Source organism: Cydia strobilella, chromosome 11 (genome assembly GCF_947568885.1).
Source record: "Cydia strobilella chromosome 11, ilCydStro3.1, whole genome shotgun sequence".
NCBI classification, from domain to species: domain Eukaryota; kingdom Metazoa; phylum Arthropoda; class Insecta; order Lepidoptera; family Tortricidae; genus Cydia; species Cydia strobilella.
The window spans coordinates 5,074,160-5,096,193 of NC_086051.1; the positions used below are offsets into that span (position 1 = coordinate 5,074,160).

The 22,034-nt window shown below is 50.2% G+C and overlaps 1 protein-coding gene across 1 annotated transcript in view; it reads right to left on the reverse strand.

Moving 5' to 3' along the window:
* LOC134745345 (cohesin subunit SA-2) overlaps positions 1 to 22,034 on the reverse strand; it is a 38,009-nt gene that overhangs the window by 5,423 nt on the left and 10,552 nt on the right. Inside the window, exons 15-20 of the mRNA XM_063679366.1 lie at positions 18,742 to 18,901; positions 15,573 to 15,703; positions 14,801 to 14,971; positions 14,035 to 14,220; positions 13,527 to 13,665; positions 7,347 to 7,407 (exon numbers count right to left, since the gene is read on the reverse strand). Of these exons, the coding sequence (XP_063535436.1) occupies positions 7,347 to 7,407; positions 13,527 to 13,665; positions 14,035 to 14,220; positions 14,801 to 14,971; positions 15,573 to 15,703; positions 18,742 to 18,901 (848 nt within the window). The remainder of the gene's footprint in view (positions 1 to 7,346; positions 7,408 to 13,526; positions 13,666 to 14,034; positions 14,221 to 14,800; positions 14,972 to 15,572; positions 15,704 to 18,741; positions 18,902 to 22,034) is intronic.

Below are 22,034 nucleotides of genomic sequence, written 5' to 3' on the forward strand. Positions count from 1 at the left end.
TAGATTTTACCATACATTTATAAAGGTATTCAGAGTAAGTAGAGCTTTCTATGAGAACTGAATATTCTATGAAAAACTTTGTCCTTTCTCGATTTTTTTATTACCTTAGGGGTTAAAATTAATTAGACCTCGAACCCACGGTATTTAAAAATGGGTTAGACCTTAAGCATATTAAGGTAAACAATATATTCATCGGCATCGTAATTAGATATAGTATAGGTATAATAAACTCTATAAGCGACGGTAATAATATTTATTTATGCAGTGAGTGCAGTGTCTCTGTAATTATTGACGTTCTTAAGATACCCATGAATAAATTGTTTTCTCATGTGCGGTAAAACTATTAGAAAACGGAAAACCTTTAAAAAAAATACGACAAAAAAGATTGCAATTGCAAAAAAATATGTAAAGTACCTAAACATCAAACCGTGTACAGAAAAATATATCAAAACACTCAAAATTAATGGTGACTAGCAGCGGTGTCCTCTGCAGCTTACTGCAAGTACTTACATAAATCTATTAAACATTACGAGGGCGTTAGCCGTTAAGGTCTGCTTACTGACTGACCCTAAAATAAATATATAACGCACAGGCCATTACATCTCCCACTAAATTAGAAATAAAATACTACAACGAGACCTATTCTGTCAAAAAATTAGCTTGCATCTATCTACAAATATAATCTACAAAGCCAGACTATGTAACTATTTAAATGCTATAACTACTATTCTACTGTACTTACGAGGCTTACCTGTCGATTATTCTCGCTTTTTAGGGTTCCGTATCTCAAAAGGAAAATAACGGAACCCTTATAGGATCACTCGTGCGTCTGTCTGTCTGTCCGTCTGTCACAGCCTGTTTTCTCACTTTAGAAGTTATTCAAGAAAATAGGCATTTATGACCATTCCCCCCCCTTTATCTCCGAAACTACTGGGTCTAAAATTTTGAAAAAAATACTCAAAATAGTTCATATATAGGTAATATGACAGGAAAACCTATTAGAAATGTGCAGTCAAGCGTGAGTCAGACCTAATTACTTAGTTTTTGATCCGACCCCTACGGGTTTTTTAAAGACAATTCACTCACGTTTCACATAAAAAATTGCATTGTTAAAAATTATGTAAAGTACGGAACCCTTGGAACGCGAGTCCCATTCGTCATTCCTTAGCGTGATACGAACAACTTATTTTGATAAATTTCAGATAATTGGCCTTGAAACCCATTGAGTGCCGGGAACCCGCTCGGCGGGTTCTCTGTTCGTAGTCGCTTCCCCTACAACCTACAAAGCGGGAAACCGCTGGGACCGGCTACGAGCGTAGCGCTACGAAAACGGTGGCTAAACGGGTTCTCTGTTCGTAGGCGCTTTTCGCTACTTACGATATTTTCTCGTGTTATCGGCTACGCTCGTGTTATCGGCTACGCTCGAGTTAAGTCGAATTATTTCTGTTGAAGACTTCTAAAATCGTAAAGTTACAAACGCCATACCATACATATTCACGTGTCTGGCTAAGGGTGCCCTATTGATATGCCGAAAAAAATTCGCCGATTTTTGTTTCGCCGACAACGATTCGCCGACGGGTTCTTTGGCCGAGTAACGCTTGGCAGAATCTCATTACGCATAATAGTCGTTTGCAAGAGTAGTCAATAAGCAGAGCAATTGATACGCATATTTACGATTCGTAGAATAATCATTTGGAAACTGTCATAATGACCCGAGAAACCATTGATCGAAACACAATAGGTCGAATGTTCATTTGGCATTAATATTGATTAGCAGAACTTCTTTCTTATTTATGGCTACACTAGGACATGACTAACCTACACAATAACTTTGAGTCTGATAAAGATGGTTTTGATACATTTAATTGTCTACTTATGTTCACTAACAGAAGTTACCATAAAATTAAAACCTATATTGTATAGGTTTTAATTTAACCTATACCTATACTATGCTTTTGTTCATAGTTAGGTTAAAAATTCGGTTATGGTTATGTTATTTTTTTAGGGTTCCGTACCCAAAGGGTAAAAACGGGACCCTATTACTAAGACTCCTCTATGCGTCTGTCTGTCTGTCACCAGGATGTATCGCTGTATCTCATCAACCGTGATAGCTAGACAGTTGAAATTTATAACAAGAAATACTAAAAAGTACGGAGCCCTCGGTGGGCGAGTCCGACTCGCACTTGTTCGGTTTTTAAGTAAAGCCTGACCAGGAATATACGATCACGCGCCATGTTGCGGAATTTCACTGAAACTAATTTTTTCATACTATACTGAACTGTCACCCTATACATGACAATGAACAACTCCCTCTTGACAATGATCATATATTACTGGTCAGGCTTTATGTTCACCGATTACTCCGAGACCCGTGATTCGATTTGTTTTTTTTTTTGTTTCTGTTTGAAAGGAGGTACCTTCAAGGTGGTCCCATATTAATCTGGTTCTGATCTGATGATGGGAACCTCTCAAGGTTAGGCTCAGAATTGAGGGAACTTTCAAATTTTAAAGGCACGTGTAGTGACTTCGTTGTTTTCTAAAGTAACTAAAGCATTTCCTCCCGAAAACCACCAATTTGATGTAGTGCAACTGTAGCCTTACCACGAGTTTGGCACTACATATTCGCTAACGTCTTCGTAACTTACTTTTTATACATAATTATACTTAACGCATATCCTTAAAAAAGGATTATATTTTATTTCATCCTTTTTGAAGACGGTTTTTTTTGTAAGAAGTTTTTATTTCGAAAATAACGATGTATAAAATGTGAATGTGAAACGTTATTCGACTAAACATTGCTTGAACGAAAAGATTACTCTGCCAAATGAAAATCGTCCAATAATAGTTCTGCTAATTTACACAGAAGCGAACTGATAGTATGCGAACCAAGAGTCTGCGTAACGTTAGTCGACCAAAAGTTACATCTGCAAATAAATAGGTTTAAAGATATTTATTCTCATAAAAGACATACAAGTCACTTACACGAGAACAGAGTTATAAGTAAAAGTTATCCTATTTACGGTAGCATTAAAGTCGAGCTCGAGAGGTACACGCTCACACATTTTTTTTTTTTTTTAAGGTGGGTAGTGGTTTAAAATGTATTGCGATAATTTAGTTTTAAACGCATTGAATGAGCCTGTCCCTCTCAGATCAGACGGTAATTTATTATAAAGCTGTGCACCTTCATATGTAAACATTTTTTTCCCTAATTGTGTTCTTATCTTCGGTAGCACAATGAAACTTGCACGACGAGTAGTGCGTTTGGATATTTGCTTCTTCGTTATAAAGGCTAAGTTAGTATGGAGTGCGCTGTTTAATATTTTCCTAACAAGAATGCTGGTACTATACATATACAATTGTTTAATGTTCATTAGGCCAGTTTCTGCATATATACGCGTGGTAGGTGTTAGACGGTGATAGTGAAAAAGAATTTTGATTATTTTATTTTGGAGTATTTGTAGGGGAGTTAGTTTGGTTTTGGCTGCGCTGCCCCACAGCTCAATCAAGTAGAGTAGGTGCGGTTTAATTAGACAATTATATATGGTATAACGTAGCTTATGCGGAATACAGCCTGATATGCGTCGTAAAGAACCAGTGATTGACGATAATTTTGACCTTATATGTTCAATTTGAGTATTCCACGTAATAAATCACTCTGCGAACCGATGTTCGGCGAATCGTTGTCTGCGAATCGATAATCTGCTAAAAATTATTCGGAGAATCATTAGGTACCCCTGGCTAAGACACGGTATTTTTTTTTGTTTTCGCGTTTGGTAATTTGCCAGTTACCTAATATAGGAAGGGAAACCCGTCGAAAAAGTAAAGTCATTACGGTTGGTCATCGTCCTTAAACGGCTGTTGACTGACTCGTGTAACGTGTGAAAATGCTGAAGTACCTAACAATGAGAATCTTATCTGGTCGATTTAAGGTGTGAATTGTGGTTTCTGTTGTAGATATAAGCGGCTGGGGTAGCCCGTGCTCGTGGGCGGGTTATTTGGCAGTTTGACTCATTGTGCTGCAGAGTAGACTAATGTTTGTTAGTTCTCGGCTTTATGTTTATGCCACAAAGATTTCAAAACCACGACCTTTATGCATCACAATTTGTCACATTGTAATTTGTACTGTAAGCCACATACTTACATTAGTTTCCTAAATTCACACTGAAAAAACGTTAAGAGATGATTAATCAGCTTTCCAAGCATATAGGTATGTATCTTAGGGTGGTCCAGGTTCTTTTTCTTACTTGGATCATAATCATTATTATTATTATTATTACGAGCCTATTGTGTCCCACTGCTGGGCAAAGGCCTCCCCCCTCTTCTTCCACTCCTCCCGGTTTTGAGCTACATCTGGCCAGTCGCTCAAAAAGGAGTCCAAGTTATCCCGCCATCGCCGACGAGGTCTGCCGGATCCCCGGTTTGACTCATGGGGCACCCACTCTGTGGTTATTTTGGCCCACATGTCATTCGGCATGCGGCAGACATGACCAGCCCAGTCCCACTTTAACTTGGCCGCTTTCCGAGCTACATCTATTATTTGAGTTTTAGAGCGCAGCGTGGTGTTCCGGATGCGATCCCCGAGTTTCACACCTAATATGCTGCGCTCCATACCTCTGACAAACCCCGAGTTTAGACTTCTGAGCTTCCGTAAGTCTGAGCACCGTAGGTGAGGACTGGAAGTATGCACATGTCCGTGAGCCTCAATAAATAAATAGGCTCAATAAATTTATTTCTCTAATACATACCGTTATTTTGGAATATTTTAAATGATCTGATCAGGAGCCTGTTGCATGAAAGCTTTTAACTTGTAACGCAAGTAAGGCTCTTTAAAACTCTTTTTTCATACGATTTTTTTAACATTTGTATAGGGTATTTGACTGTATTTTAAATATAGTTATTTGTTATACAAGGGTGCAAAGTTGTATTTTACCCGCGAGTGTGGAATTGAAACACGAGAAGTAAAATACATTTGCACCCGTGTGTAACACAAAACTTTTCCCCTCACTATAGCGAGGAAAGTGCAACATCCACAGGCGTTAGATCATCTTCATCACTGGAATCACTAATTTTTTTACGATAATACGATATTATAACAGAAAACTCTGGAAGTTGTGCATTTTTACGTGTCGGAGCCGGTGAGAAAAATTTTGTTGACAATGTTGACATTTCTGACGATGCGTTTTGAAATTGCATCGACTCGACTTGTGCGTTCAGAATTACATTCAACATCATTTAAAAAAACAAATGTTTCTTATGGAATTTAAGGTTTAAGTATTACTTAAAATCATTAAATAAAGCTAAATTTGGTATTTTTTATAAAATTCTCAAACCATTTATTTATGATAATTAATATCGAACGAACCATTAATATGAGCGTTTTACGCATTTTTACGTTTTGTTATCTGTCAAAAGGTCATCCAAGGTCAAATTACTTTCCCCACTAGTGGATAAAATGCGTTTTTCCCGCTAGTTTTAAAGGATAAAAGACGGCTTTCCGAGCTAGTGAGGGGAAAAATTATTTTACACCGTGCATGCAATAAAGCACCAGAAGATTAATAAAGAAACGTAGACAGCAGTCATTTTTAGACTCAATTTCTATTTTAAAACCCGTATAAAACTATAAAAATAATTTTTAATACAGTTGCTCAAAAAGTGCTACTTTTCGTGACTGTTTAGCGTGCGGAAAGTTGGTTTTCGCGAACTAGTGCTTTTTACTTTTCCAATATTTTTAAATTTTTACTTGTTCCAATTCATGACTACTTATTGATTAGTTTCCTTTAAACGTCGTAATCAACATAAAAACCTACTGTTAATGTAAGAATATGTATGTAAGTATTACAAGATTTACAAGTAACAAGTACTTGCGCAACGGACTCTGGATTGAAAAGAATAGAAAAACTCACTTAAGGGCAACGAACTGTTTCTATCGAAAAAATCAAAACTGGAAATTCTTACCGTGTCCAACAAATTTGTCACCTGATCAGGGCCAATCTCACCAGGTTTGATAGGGCAAAAAAACACAAATTATATCAAAACTCGTTTATTTATTACAAAAATATATTATTTACGCTAGCATTATTTTAATAAAAACAGTCAACGGATCCCGCAGTGGGCCCGCTCAGAGGCCGTACCTTATGTCAGCGATATGGTTTAAGTCGTTGAACGATAATGAATGATGTGAATGTTTCTGATTTCTGAATTCCCAGAGCCATTTCGGTCGCCTTTCGAATTTACATTGAGTCAGTTACAGGCGTCAGCACTAGCGCCCAAAAGTGATTTACACTATTTATATACTGTTAGTTCAGTTAACGTCGACAAAAAATATATAAGCAAATTATTCGTTGTCACAGTGGAGCGACAGCGATTGAACAAATACTCACCTGGAACCTAAATATATATGGTTCAGTGTCAGCGCCATCCAGTGAAGCTAATATTAGAAAGAAAGAAAGACAAAAATATTTGATGGCCCGAATTCTGGTACTGAATTAGCGGTAGACATGTCAGTCAGGCTGGCGACTGACTCGATTTAAATTTAAACACGTCCTTCTTGAACTATTCATATATATCTTACCGAACCAAGTAATCCAAAGCATTTCAAATTCTTCATCTCTGTTGAATCTTTAGGCTGACTGTACTCTTCTGAAGTCGCACGCCTTCCGCCTCTGAACAGGATACTGTACGGCTAACTACTCTATTCTACACTAACTAACTAACAAATTACTTCATCGAATCCCCCATGATTGTGTTTAGTTTTATAAGGCCCCTTTCATACATAGTCATAATAAATATGTTATATTTACAAATGTATACATTTTGGCAGATGTAAGTGTAGTTTAAATCATTATTTATAAATTGTACATTACATGCATAGTATATTTAACATGTTATATGTAAATAAACGCTATAATATGATTGATATCAGTGTAATATCATCTAAGTCTCAGTGTATTTTTGTACTATTTAATAAGAAACCATTTGTAAAGGTGTTTTTCCACAGGCAAGGCGAGAAGGCCAGTTGTTTCCTAATCCTTTCTTATTATTTAGTTAATTACATATTATAATAGAATTTTTATACAGTTATAAACGCGGAAGGCTTTCCGCATCATATTTAACAACTTTCGATATGATGGTAAAAGGGTAAACTGAAGATTCCTTCAAATCGAACAAAAACCATTTCGCATTTGCGTCGCCGACGGAAAAGCACTTGGTAATTACACTAGGACTTAGGAGGCATTTTCTGCAGTATATTTATCGCTATCTTATTACTTAAACATATGATAATTAATATATAATGTCGGTGTTTGATGTGGGGCTCGATGGCTAACTACAATAGTAGTGGCGCTCACCCGGCCTGCTCGCCGTCAGACTCATTGTTCTCATCGCCCTCTTCTTCTGCGTCTTGTCCTCCTGTGGAGTAGAACACAGGGTTAGGATGATTTAAGAATGGGTTTTTTTGAGATTTTTTTTAACATTGATTTCTAAAAATTGGGTAGAATAGTAGTCATTCGCAAACAAAAAAATCTATCATGGTCGTTCATTAAATCTTTTATTTTTAGACAACATTGCTGGTTATCAGAAAAGGATGATAGATAAACCCAAGGTTAAGTAGAAGATACCACCTTAGACTTAAGTTTCCTGGCATGTCGAAGGAATCGATGCAACACCAGTAATCCTAAGTAATTGGTGCGGATACCCAGTAGGGTGGTTTAAAAAACCTTTTTTTCGACGGGGCACCCCCTTATTTTGTTACAATCATTATGCTGATAAAGTACACCAAGTTTTGTAACTATCTCAACTACAAGGGGATGCTCAACCAATGATTTTTTATATGTTTTATGAAATCGATAAAAATAAGTATTTATTTTTCAGATGTTTATTTAAGTATCTGTTAAACTGTTTTCACACTATTTGTACGTGTGATTTATGAGAATTATGAGTTTTGAAGTAAAAAAAAAAAAAAATATTTCTATTTTTTATAAGTTTTCAAACTTGATTTTTTGAATTTCACTTAAAACATTCATAAAAAATGGAAATAAACATGTTTTGTTACTTAATAACTTATAAATTACATTTTCACATAATGTGAAAACAACAACTATGTGAGGTGAGCAGCGAGCCGCGGTAGGTCTGCAGCGGCGCCCACTCCTCGCCCCACCCCGCGCCCGCAGAGATCTCGCGTCCAGGAACTAGACACGGGAGAGTTAGAGAACTGACTGTGTTTCCTAGTGTAATGCCTCCTCGCAGGAGGCGGGCGCTCGTCCTGCGCGTCGGTGAGCAGCGAGCCGCGGTAGGTCTGCAGCGGCGCCCACTCCTCGCCCCACCCCGCGCCCGCAGAGATCTCGCGTCCAGGAACTAGACACGGGAGAGTTAGAGAACTGACTGTGTTTCCTAGTGTAATGCCTCCTCGCAGGAGGCGGGCGCTCGTCCTGCGCGTCGGTGAGCAGCGAGCCGCGGTAGGTCTGCAGCGGCGCCCACTCCTCGCCCCACCCCGCGCCCGCAGAGATCTCGCGTCCAGGAACTAGACACGGGAGAGTTAGAGAACTGACTGTGTTTCCTAGTGTAATGCCTCCTCGCAGGAGGCGGGCGCTCGTCCTGCGCGTCGGTGAGCAGCGAGCCGCGGTAGGTCTGCAGCGGCGCCCACTCCTCGCCCCACCCCGCGCCCGCAGAGATCTCGCGTCCAGGAACTAGACACGGGAGAGTTAGAGAACTGACTGTGTTTCCTAGTGTAATGCCTCCTCGCAGGAGGCGGGCGCTCGTCCTGCGCGTCGGTGAGCAGCGAGCCGCGGTAGGTCTGCAGCGGCGCCCACTCCTCGCCCCACCCCGCGCCCGCAGAGATCTCGCGTCCAGGAACTAGACACGGGAGAGTTAGAGAACTGACTGTGTTTCCTAGTGTAATGCCTCCTCGCAGGAGGCGGGCGCTCGTCCTGCGCGTCGGTGAGCAGCGAGCCGCGGTAGGTCTGCAGCGGCGCCCACTCCTCGCCCCACCCCGCGCCCGCAGAGATCTCGCGTCCAGGAACTAGACACGGGAGAGTTAGAGAACTGACTGTGTTTCCTAGTGTAATGCCTCCTCGCAGGAGGCGGGCGCTCGTCCTGCGCGTCGGTGAGCAGCGAGCCGCGGTAGGTCTGCAGCGGCGCCCACTCCTCGCCCCACCCCGCGCCCGCAGAGATCTCGCGTCCAGGAACTAGACACGGGAGAGTTAGAGAACTGACTGTGTTTCCTAGTGTAATGCCTCCTCGCAGGAGGCGGGCGCTCGTCCTGCGCGTCGGTGAGCAGCGAGCCGCGGTAGGTCTGCAGCGGCGCCCACTCCTCGCCCCACCCCGCGCCCGCAGAGATCTCGCGTCCAGGAACTAGACACGGGAGAGTTAGAGAACTGACTGTGTTTCCTAGTGTAATGCCTCCTCGCAGGAGGCGGGCGCTCGTCCTGCGCGTCGGTGAGCAGCGAGCCGCGGTAGGTCTGCAGCGGCGCCCACTCCTCGCCCCACCCCGCGCCCGCAGAGATCTCGCGTCCAGGAACTAGACACGGGAGAGTTAGAGAACTGACTGTGTTTCCTAGTGTAATGCCTCCTCGCAGGAGGCGGGCGCTCGTCCTGCGCGTCGGTGAGCAGCGAGCCGCGGTAGGTCTGCAGCGGCGCCCACTCCTCGCCCCACCCCGCGCCCGCAGAGATCTCGCGTCCAGGAACTAGACACGGGAGAGTTAGAGAACTGACTGTGTTTCCTAGTGTAATGCCTCCTCGCAGGAGGCGGGCGCTCGTCCTGCGCGTCGGTGAGCAGCGAGCCGCGGTAGGTCTGCAGCGGCGCCCACTCCTCGCCCCACCCCGCGCCCGCAGAGATCTCGCGTCCAGGAACTAGACACGGGAGAGTTAGAGAACTGACTGTGTTTCCTAGTGTAATGCCTCCTCGCAGGAGGCGGGCGCTCGTCCTGCGCGTCGGTGAGCAGCGAGCCGCGGTAGGTCTGCAGCGGCGCCCACTCCTCGCCCCACCCCGCGCCCGCAGAGATCTCGCGTCCAGGAACTAGACACGGGAGAGTTAGAGAACTGACTGTGTTTCCTAGTGTAATGCCTCCTCGCAGGAGGCGGGCGCTCGTCCTGCGCGTCGGTGAGCAGCGAGCCGCGGTAGGTCTGCAGCGGCGCCCACTCCTCGCCCCACCCCGCGCCCGCAGAGATCTCGCGTCCAGGAACTAGACACGGGAGAGTTAGAGAACTGACTGTGTTTCCTAGTGTAATGCCTCCTCGCAGGAGGCGGGCGCTCGTCCTGCGCGTCGGTGAGCAGCGAGCCGCGGTAGGTCTGCAGCGGCGCCCACTCCTCGCCCCACCCCGCGCCCGCAGAGATCTCGCGTCCAGGAACTAGACACGGGAGAGTTAGAGAACTGACTGTGTTTCCTAGTGTAATGCCTCCTCGCAGGAGGCGGGCGCTCGTCCTGCGCGTCGGTGAGCAGCGAGCCGCGGTAGGTCTGCAGCGGCGCCCACTCCTCGCCCCACCCCGCGCCCGCAGAGATCTCGCGTCCAGGAACTAGACACGGGAGAGTTAGAGAACTGACTGTGTTTCCTAGTGTAATGCCTCCTCGCAGGAGGCGGGCGCTCGTCCTGCGCGTCGGTGAGCAGCGAGCCGCGGTAGGTCTGCAGCGGCGCCCACTCCTCGCCCCACCCCGCGCCCGCAGAGATCTCGCGTCCAGGAACTAGACACGGGAGAGTTAGAGAACTGACTGTGTTTCCTAGTGTAATGCCTCCTCGCAGGAGGCGGGCGCTCGTCCTGCGCGTCGGTGAGCAGCGAGCCGCGGTAGGTCTGCAGCGGCGCCCACTCCTCGCCCCACCCCGCGCCCGCAGAGATCTCGCGTCCAGGAACTAGACACGGGAGAGTTAGAGAACTGACTGTGTTTCCTAGTGTAATGCCTCCTCGCAGGAGGCGGGCGCTCGTCCTGCGCGTCGGTGAGCAGCGAGCCGCGGTAGGTCTGCAGCGGCGCCCACTCCTCGCCCCACCCCGCGCCCGCAGAGATCTCGCGTCCAGGAACTAGACACGGGAGAGTTAGAGAACTGACTGTGTTTCCTAGTGTAATGCCTCCTCGCAGGAGGCGGGCGCTCGTCCTGCGCGTCGGTGAGCAGCGAGCCGCGGTAGGTCTGCAGCGGCGCCCACTCCTCGCCCCACCCCGCGCCCGCAGAGATCTCGCGTCCAGGAACTAGACACGGGAGAGTTAGAGAACTGACTGTGTTTCCTAGTGTAATGCCTCCTCGCAGGAGGCGGGCGCTCGTCCTGCGCGTCGGTGAGCAGCGAGCCGCGGTAGGTCTGCAGCGGCGCCCACTCCTCGCCCCACCCCGCGCCCGCAGAGATCTCGCGTCCAGGAACTAGACACGGGAGAGTTAGAGAACTGACTGTGTTTCCTAGTGTAATGCCTCCTCGCAGGAGGCGGGCGCTCGTCCTGCGCGTCGGTGAGCAGCGAGCCGCGGTAGGTCTGCAGCGGCGCCCACTCCTCGCCCCACCCCGCGCCCGCAGAGATCTCGCGTCCAGGAACTAGACACGGGAGAGTTAGAGAACTGACTGTGTTTCCTAGTGTAATGCCTCCTCGCAGGAGGCGGGCGCTCGTCCTGCGCGTCGGTGAGCAGCGAGCCGCGGTAGGTCTGCAGCGGCGCCCACTCCTCGCCCCACCCCGCGCCCGCAGAGATCTCGCGTCCAGGAACTAGACACGGGAGAGTTAGAGAACTGACTGTGTTTCCTAGTGTAATGCCTCCTCGCAGGAGGCGGGCGCTCGTCCTGCGCGTCGGTGAGCAGCGAGCCGCGGTAGGTCTGCAGCGGCGCCCACTCCTCGCCCCACCCCGCGCCCGCAGAGATCTCGCGTCCAGGAACTAGACACGGGAGAGTTAGAGAACTGACTGTGTTTCCTAGTGTAATGCCTCCTCGCAGGAGGCGGGCGCTCGTCCTGCGCGTCGGTGAGCAGCGAGCCGCGGTAGGTCTGCAGCGGCGCCCACTCCTCGCCCCACCCCGCGCCCGCAGAGATCTCGCGTCCAGGAACTAGACACGGGAGAGTTAGAGAACTGACTGTGTTTCCTAGTGTAATGCCTCCTCGCAGGAGGCGGGCGCTCGTCCTGCGCGTCGGTGAGCAGCGAGCCGCGGTAGGTCTGCAGCGGCGCCCACTCCTCGCCCCACCCCGCGCCCGCAGAGATCTCGCGTCCAGGAACTAGACACGGGAGAGTTAGAGAACTGACTGTGTTTCCTAGTGTAATGCCTCCTCGCAGGAGGCGGGCGCTCGTCCTGCGCGTCGGTGAGCAGCGAGCCGCGGTAGGTCTGCAGCGGCGCCCACTCCTCGCCCCACCCCGCGCCCGCAGAGATCTCGCGTCCAGGAACTAGACACGGGAGAGTTAGAGAACTGACTGTGTTTCCTAGTGTAATGCCTCCTCGCAGGAGGCGGGCGCTCGTCCTGCGCGTCGGTGAGCAGCGAGCCGCGGTAGGTCTGCAGCGGCGCCCACTCCTCGCCCCACCCCGCGCCCGCAGAGATCTCGCGTCCAGGAACTAGACACGGGAGAGTTAGAGAACTGACTGTGTTTCCTAGTGTAATGCCTCCTCGCAGGAGGCGGGCGCTCGTCCTGCGCGTCGGTGAGCAGCGAGCCGCGGTAGGTCTGCAGCGGCGCCCACTCCTCGCCCCACCCCGCGCCCGCAGAGATCTCGCGTCCAGGAACTAGACACGGGAGAGTTAGAGAACTGACTGTGTTTCCTAGTGTAATGCCTCCTCGCAGGAGGCGGGCGCTCGTCCTGCGCGTCGGTGAGCAGCGAGCCGCGGTAGGTCTGCAGCGGCGCCCACTCCTCGCCCCACCCCGCGCCCGCAGAGATCTCGCGTCCAGGAACTAGACACGGGAGAGTTAGAGAACTGACTGTGTTTCCTAGTGTAATGCCTCCTCGCAGGAGGCGGGCGCTCGTCCTGCGCGTCGGTGAGCAGCGAGCCGCGGTAGGTCTGCAGCGGCGCCCACTCCTCGCCCCACCCCGCGCCCGCAGAGATCTCGCGTCCAGGAACTAGACACGGGAGAGTTAGAGAACTGACTGTGTTTCCTAGTGTAATGCCTCCTCGCAGGAGGCGGGCGCTCGTCCTGCGCGTCGGTGAGCAGCGAGCCGCGGTAGGTCTGCAGCGGCGCCCACTCCTCGCCCCACCCCGCGCCCGCAGAGATCTCGCGTCCAGGAACTAGACACGGGAGAGTTAGAGAACTGACTGTGTTTCCTAGTGTAATGCCTCCTCGCAGGAGGCGGGCGCTCGTCCTGCGCGTCGGTGAGCAGCGAGCCGCGGTAGGTCTGCAGCGGCGCCCACTCCTCGCCCCACCCCGCGCCCGCAGAGATCTCGCGTCCAGGAACTAGACACGGGAGAGTTAGAGAACTGACTGTGTTTCCTAGTGTAATGCCTCCTCGCAGGAGGCGGGCGCTCGTCCTGCGCGTCGGTGAGCAGCGAGCCGCGGTAGGTCTGCAGCGGCGCCCACTCCTCGCCCCACCCCGCGCCCGCAGAGATCTCGCGTCCAGGAACTAGACACGGGAGAGTTAGAGAACTGACTGTGTTTCCTAGTGTAATGCCTCCTCGCAGGAGGCGGGCGCTCGTCCTGCGCGTCGGTGAGCAGCGAGCCGCGGTAGGTCTGCAGCGGCGCCCACTCCTCGCCCCACCCCGCGCCCGCAGAGATCTTCGCGTCCAGGAACTGTATAAACAAGGTTTTGTAATAAGTGGACCTAGCAGTATAATCGAATCACAAACATCAATGAGTTTCGCTAAACAAACATAATTTGTACGCGGGCGTTTTATAAGCCTCATAAGACTAAAAAGGACGATTCATAAGACTCGAAGAGTCGAGCTAGTGAGATCTTTTCACATCGTTAATCTCGTCGTCTCTAGTTTTCTTTGGACTCGGTTTTCTAGTTCAACACAGTACGCCGCTTACAACATCACATGTTATGCGTACATATAACGCTGCGTGTCAGCTAAACCGAACCGACGACCATCAACCGGACCGAACACTTCTAAACTTTTATAAGCCCTAAAAAACTTTATACAATTTTGGAAAGTATACCTTAAGCACGTGCCGCTTGTCCTGTCGCAGCAGCTTGTTGGACAGCTCGGCCAGGGGCTCCAGGAACAGCAGGTTCCGCGGCTCGAGCGCCGCGAAGGCCACGCCGGCGCGGTGCAGCGCTGTTAGCGCTTCACGGTTCTTCACTGCGTCCAGACCGAACATCACCGAGAAACGCTTCGCTAACTCCTGCAACACGTATTGTCATTATTAATTATCACCTTAATGTCAAAACGCTTTCTTAGCGAGCAGTGAAAATTATGACGACCGTATTGGCAAAATATGTTTTCCTCTTAGACTATAGAATCGGTCTTTATAATATTACTCATCTAATTTTTCCCGTATTCCCGTATACCGTATACGGGATTTTCCCAACCCATCTTATGTCCTACTCACACTGCACTTTCCGCAAAAAAATACAAATGAACATAACAAAATGGAAACTGACTTAAAATAATAGCAGTTAATTTTGATAGCGTACGCTATAACAATTATGGTGTTTGGTGCTAAGGACACACGTCTTTAACGGACTTGATTATCAGAAATCCTCAATTCAAACCTCATTGCCACCCTATTTCCTAAAAATTCTGCTTAGGAAAATATACAAAAGTGATAGGGTGGTTATTTTTTTTAAATATCTTATTGTGCTCTATAAAGGGTTGCAATCGTGGCGGCGCGCCGTAGTTTCACACTGTAAGTTGGCGGTAAGCGTATGCGACCTGTGACTGTATACTAAAATCACTTAGCGTCCATGTGGTTTAAAGCTCACCTTGAGCTCCAACAACTCCGGGAGCTGCCGATGCGGCGAGGCGTGCCGCTGCAGCATGGTGGCGTAGAGCGCCTGCATGGCGAGCTGCATGGTGAGCGCGCACGACAGCTTGTTAATCTCGCGCGCCTTGGACAGCGTCGCCTTGATTATGTCGCCGTAGTCGTTGTAGCACTGGAAAAGTACCAAACGTTAGAACGTCATCTCATTTGCAAGAGAAGGCCATGAACAAAGTGGACAACCGCGGACGATAGCCGCTCGTTAGGGCGGCCGCTAGCTGGCGCGGTTGCAGCGGGTGAGGGGGTTAGCGAAAAATAGTATGAGCGTTGCTAAGCGGCGCGGACGCGTGTAACGGATTTTACCTACGATGGCACGCGCGTGCGTGCGCCCGCCCGCTCCTTGCACCCGCCCGCGCTAGCGGACGTCCTTGGGACTATATATGGTTTTCAACAAAATAATATAATTCTACATGTTCCTAAAACAATACTAAATGTTGTAGTACCTAATGTATGTTTGTCAACATTTGTAGTGCTACCTGCAGAACAATCTATTTTAGAAATACATGAAAATTTTGTTACCATATCATGAATTATTGCACTTTATGCTCAAAACTTTTTAACCTTTGGGTACACGTAATACGCTTAGAACATACTACTAACCCGCAACGTTGTTTGATTGATGCATACTACTTATTTGCTACCGTCTTTACAGATTTTATGGAAATAACTGTTTTTCTTATAATTTAATTATTGATCATCAGCATACTTAAACATACCTTAATGTAGTGCTTGAACACGTCGGCGGCTCTCCGTATTGGCGTGACATTATACACGATCAGCTTGCAGTACGCCGCCAGGAAGTTACGCCTTTTGTGCAACTCCTCGATTCGTCTCTCGTCTTGACCATCTGCAATACGAATGTGTTTAAAATATGCGGAGAATTTATAGTGAGGATTACACTCGACACGGGCGAAGCAAGCGAAAGTAGACCTTCATTTTAATATATAGTTAATAAGTTGCAGATTAGAGGCCGCCGGAAGAAATTAGTACATTTGAGAATATATTGAAGGAAAATTAAAGTGCGCTTTCCATAAAGTCGTTAATACTAATTGCACATGTCTACAATACAAAAAACAAAGTATTTTTTTTTTAAATGAAAAGTACACCTTAAGTGCAGAAATAATAGCACAAAGAACCTAGTACCATTATAGCTGAATGAAAAAATAAGTAATGCCTTCTGCGAGTTGCGTTCCCAATAGGTTATTTTTGAAAATCTGCATCTTAGTGTAAATGTGACGATGGCGAGTGTAAACCTCTAAGCCTAGAAAAAGAAAAATATGTTACAAAGATATCAAAACCATCCACTAGCTAGAACACCACCAATAAAGTGAGTCGCTCGGCGCATTCTGTGTACTACGTTAGTCATGCATTTCATCGCTACTAGAGCTCTCGGGTAAGAGTTACACGCAAGAGTAATCGAAATTGTGTACGCTGACGAACAATACACTTTACAAAACAGAATTATTTGGTAAAAAGTGCAACCGCGTTGTAATAAGACCCGTGTATGCTCTAAAATTTTAGCACTATTTGAAACCGCCCGAGAGCCTTTACCACTAACAGCGCACCCCAATAACCTCTTGTTAAACTCAGAAAAGCTTGACTGTGACACTCCCGGACCTATGTCCAAAGTTCGATCTTACTATAACCACGACAATGACGCAACTAAAACGAGTACACGCACAAAACATGCTCAAATAATAACAAAACTGTGTTAATACGCTCCGAGACCGCTCGCGATGCGGCTCACGGCGGTCGCGCGCGGGCTCGGGCGAGAAGCGGGCGCGACAATTTTCCCTTAGTAATGTCATGTCACCACACCGTCCGCTCCGGAGACAAAAATATGCATTATTGCGCGGCGACACCGACCCGGCCCGACTACCGACCGACCTAGCTCACACAACTCGCTCGACAAGCGACGCGGTAAGTTTGCATGAGACGAAGACACGAATCTGGAAGCGACGCTCCGCGGACGGCGTCCGCCGGGGTGCACCCGGGGCATTACTAAGGTAAAATGCGCCGTCGGTGATGACCGCGAGTGGTGCTTACCGGAGTGGCGCGCGAAGTCCGCGACACGACAGGACGCGACATGCAACCAAACACGCTCCGTTACGCGCCGCTCCGACCGCTCTAGCGCCAGCCCTACCACTCCTACACGACCTCTCACCACGGCAGCGTTGCGACCCGTGTACCCGTGTATCTGGTCACAGTCGTGCGTTGGGACACAACTAGCCATTTGTAAACCATGCCGAGCATGCACGCATGTTAAACGGGTACCCAGCCGTTCTTGAAACCTCTTTGTCAGTGTTTAGTCAATGTCAAAAGTAGGCTATATGATTTTAGTCATTAGACACGTGGAGTAGTTTTGATGCTGACTGTACCAGCAGTTTCTAGGTTTACAAATGTCACTCAAATGTAAAGTTTAAGAACAGGGTACACGGGTATTTGTCGAACCCAATCAAAACCGATACGTAACACCATAGACATGTAAATTTAAATGTTTTTTTTCTTTATGTCGAACACATAGGTACATGTCAAACCCGTCAATCTGAATCGTAGTTTTATTCAAAACAAGACTATCAGAGGCGCTAGAGTAGTCGGTCGGTAGCTGCGGCGTCCATGTCCACAGTCGCTTGTACACTTTTCCAACGAAAATAATGCATATTTTTTCTCCACAGATGTTTGTCGGGTTAACTATACCGTAGCGAAACACTGAAATCTAACGCAATCATTTGCTAGTAATAAAATGATATTGTTTTAGATCAGCACATGATTACGTTAATTATTTTGCCGACATTTGAAACATTTGAAAGAAACAGACAGATTTTGTACAAAAGTTTTAGAAACCAGTGCAGTTACCCTCGTGCGTACAGTGAGCAGCGAATATATGTAGATGAATGGCTTATAAATATTTATAGAAGCTTCCTTGATAGTGCATTTTTATACCTTTGGCTAGAGTAGAATATCGGCTGCCAACTGTACGATGCCATCCAAACCGGCAAGGCGCAGTTTTGTAAGGATCCATTCGACCAATCAGATCAGATTATTTTCGTCATTTCTTGATTCTTAGGCCCATCCCACACTAGCGTCTTTTGAGCGTCGGCGTCAAGTCAGCGCTATGGAAAATGGCGTCTCTGCGCAGTTGCGTCAACGTTGCGTCGAGCAGCAGCCATAGAGTTGACTAGACGCCGACGCTGGGGAGACGCTAGTGTGGGGTGGTCCTTATGTTAATAGTCGAACGGATATTTATAAAACCGTCCCTTATTAAACTCAACCAATTTGCCACCGTCGTTCCCATACTCAACATTGTGCATTTAATTCTCCATTGAACACACACATTATAACATATTATATTTATATAAATTTCGAGTCACATTAATTTTAATATCGTTATTTTGGTAATTAAACAAGTGGCGTTTGACCCAAACAACTTAGGATTCCTGTCTTAAAAATCCTTTTGACGTTTGTTTTTTTCCATATATAATTTATGTTCACTATAAGTGAGTTCGTTTCCATAAAGAATATCTGTATCCACATAGTTCGCTTAAAACTATCTGAACACGAATCCTTTACGAATGTGTGCGCTCCAATATATCTGAGTGGATCAACTATTTCTTGTTGTTATTCTATCACGTTAGCCCCAACAGTAACTCTTTGTCAGAAAAATATTGTAACACTTTTGTGAATTTAAATTCTATAAATTCATGGTGTTTAAAATAGACCCAGTACAGCTATAGACAGTGATTGTTTCTGTCACGAATAACGCCATCCACCATACACGCAATCTCATTGTAAACAAGAAGTCGATAAACCTATCTGACAGCGACGTTTAGCTATTATCGAAATAGTGCAGAATGTGTGATGTGTTTATGCAAGACGTGTTATTACCGTAGTTGTGCTGTACGAACACGAACTCCTGTATGAAGTCGTTGAGCAGGTCGCAGAGCTCCGGGTCGGGCTCCAACACTAGCGGGCGCAGCGCCGGCGAGCCGCGCGAGCCCAGCTGCTCCGCGAAGAAGATCAGCAGGTCGCAGAGTGATGTGTACGCCTAGAGGTTGCACACATTAATAACGTGTTCATCGTGGATGTAATTTTTTTATTTTTCGCTGATAGGAAAGAAATGATGAATATTAGGTGCCAGATTATTTAGTGTGAGAATAGTCGTCATAATATTGCAAATAATATGTATAGAAAAGTAAAAAAAAAAACAGAGTAAAACCTGCCCTAAACTCTGAAGTCATCGAAGCGGCGGCTCCTAACGTTCTCAAAGAAAAACCTGGGCGCAAAGTCACCTTATTGTGTACGAGCATTTAATCGGGTAAAGAAACGACATTTTAGTTCCAAAACACGCGCTGCTCTGGCGCATGCAGCGACTACAGCATAGGGTAAGGCGTATAGCCTATAGATTAAGTCGTAAAACTTCTCATTTACGCTCGCGTGGTCGAAGGTAGGGTGACAGAGAGAGATATGACCCCGATCGTCAGTTTGGTTTGCGTGTATAGCCTACCTCCTCCCGTAGTTGCGGCTCGACGCCCCTCGCCACGATGTCCTTGCACAGGCTGGCGTACTGGTGCAGCCGCTCCCGCAGCGCCGCCGCGCCCGCCTCCACGCTGCCCCCCGCCCCGGCCCCGGCGCCGCGCTCCTCCAGCTCGTGCAGCGCCCACAGCATAGAGTACGGCATATAGCCTACCTCCTCCCGTAGTTGCGGCTCGACGCCCCTCGCCACGATGTCCTTGCACAGGCTGGCGTACTGGTGCAGCCGCTCCCGCAGCGCCGCCGCGCCCGCCTCCACGCTGCCCCCCGCCCCGGCCCCGGCGCCGCGCTCCTCCAGCTCGTGCAGCGCCCACAGCATAGAGTACGGCATATAGCCTACCTCCTCCCGTAGTTGCGGCTCGACGCCCCTCGCCACGATGTCCTTGCACAGGCTGGCGTACTGGTGCAGCCGCTCCCGCAGCGCCGCCGCGCCCGCCTCCACGCTGCCCCCCGCCCCGGCCCCGGCGCCGCGCTCCTCCAGCTCGTGCAGCGCCCACAGCATAGAGTACGGCATATAGCCTACCTCCTCCCGTAGTTGCGGCTCGACGCCCCTCGCCACGATGTCCTTGCACAGGCTGGCGTACTGGTGCAGCCGCTCCCGCAGCGCCGCCGCGCCCGCCTCCACGCTGCCCCCCGCCCCGGCCCCGGCGCCGCGCTCCTCCAGCTCGTGCAGCGCCCACAGCATAGAGTACGGCATATAGCCTACCTCCTCCCGTAGTTGCGGCTCGACGCCCCTCGCCACGATGTCCTTGCACAGGCTGGCGTACTGGTGCAGCCGCTCCCGCAGCGCCGCCGCGCCCGCCTCCACGCTGCCCCCCGCCCCGGCCCCGGCGCCGCGCTCCTCCAGCTCGTGCAGCGCCCACAGCATAGAGTACGGCATATAGCCTACCTCCTCCCGTAGTTGCGGCTCGACGCCCCTCGCCACGATGTCCTTGCACAGGCTGGCGTACTGGTGCAGCCGCTCCCGCAGCGCCGCCGCGCCCGCCTCCACGCTGCCCCCCGCCCCGGCCCCGGCGCCGCGCTCCTCCAGCTCGTGCAGCGCCCACAGCATAGAGTACGGCATATAGCCTACCTCCTCCCGTAGTTGCGGCTCGACGCCCCTCGCCACGATGTCCTTGCACAGGCTGGCGTACTGGTGCAGCCGCTCCCGCAGCGCCGCCGCGCCCGCCTCCACGCTGCCCCCCGCCCCGGCCCCGGCGCCGCGCTCCTCCAGCTCGTGCAGCGCCCACAGCATAGAGTACGGCATATAGCCTACCTCCTCCCGTAGTTGCGGCTCGACGCCCCTCGCCACGATGTCCTTGCACAGGCTGGCGTACTGGTGCAGCCGCTCCCGCAGCGCCGCCGCGCCCGCCTCCACGCTGCCCCCCGCCCCGGCCCCGGCGCCGCGCTCCTCCAGCTCGTGCAGCGCCCACAGCATAGAGTACGGCATATAGCCTACCTCCTCCCGTAGTTGCGGCTCGACGCCCCTCGCCACGATGTCCTTGCACAGGCTGGCGTACTGGTGCAGCCGCTCCCGCAGCGCCGCCGCGCCCGCCTCCACGCTGCCCCCCGCCCCGGCCCCGGCGCCGCGCTCCTCCAGCTCGTGCAGCGCCCACAGCATAGAGTACGGCATATAGCCTACCTCCTCCCGTAGTTGCGGCTCGACGCCCCTCGCCACGATGTCCTTGCACAGGCTGGCGTACTGGTGCAGCCGCTCCCGCAGCGCCGCCGCGCCCGCCTCCACGCTGCCCCCCGCCCCGGCCCCGGCGCCGCGCTCCTCCAGCTCGTGCAGCGCCCACAGCATAGAGTACGGCATATAGCCTACCTCCTCCCGTAGTTGCGGCTCGACGCCCCTCGCCACGATGTCCTTGCACAGGCTGGCGTACTGGTGCAGCCGCTCCCGCAGCGCCGCCGCGCCCGCCTCCACGCTGCCCCCCGCCCCGGCCCCGGCGCCGCGCTCCTCCAGCTCGTGCAGCGCCCACAGCATAGAGTACGGCATATAGCCTACCTCCTCCCGTAGTTGCGGCTCGACGCCCCTCGCCACGATGTCCTTGCACAGGCTGGCGTACTGGTGCAGCCGCTCCCGCAGCGCCGCCGCGCCCGCCTCCACGCTGCCCCCCGCCCCGGCCCCGGCGCCGCGCTCCTCCAGCTCGTGCAGCGCCCACAGCATAGAGTACGGCATATAGCCTACCTCCTCCCGTAGTTGCGGCTCGACGCCCCTCGCCACGATGTCCTTGCACAGGCTGGCGTACTGGTGCAGCCGCTCCCGCAGCGCCGCCGCGCCCGCCTCCACGCTGCCCCCCGCCCCGGCCCCGGCGCCGCGCTCCTCCAGCTCGTGCAGCGCCCACAGCATAGAGTACGGCATATAGCCTACCTCCTCCCGTAGTTGCGGCTCGACGCCCCTCGCCACGATGTCCTTGCACAGGCTGGCGTACTGGTGCAGCCGCTCCCGCAGCGCCGCCGCGCCCGCCTCCACGCTGCCCCCCGCCCCGGCCCCGGCGCCGCGCTCCTCCAGCTCGTGCAGCGCCCACAGCATAGAGTACGGCATATAGCCTACCTCCTCCCGTAGTTGCGGCTCGACGCCCCTCGCCACGATGTCCTTGCACAGGCTGGCGTACTGGTGCAGCCGCTCCCGCAGCGCCGCCGCGCCCGCCTCCACGCTGCCCCCC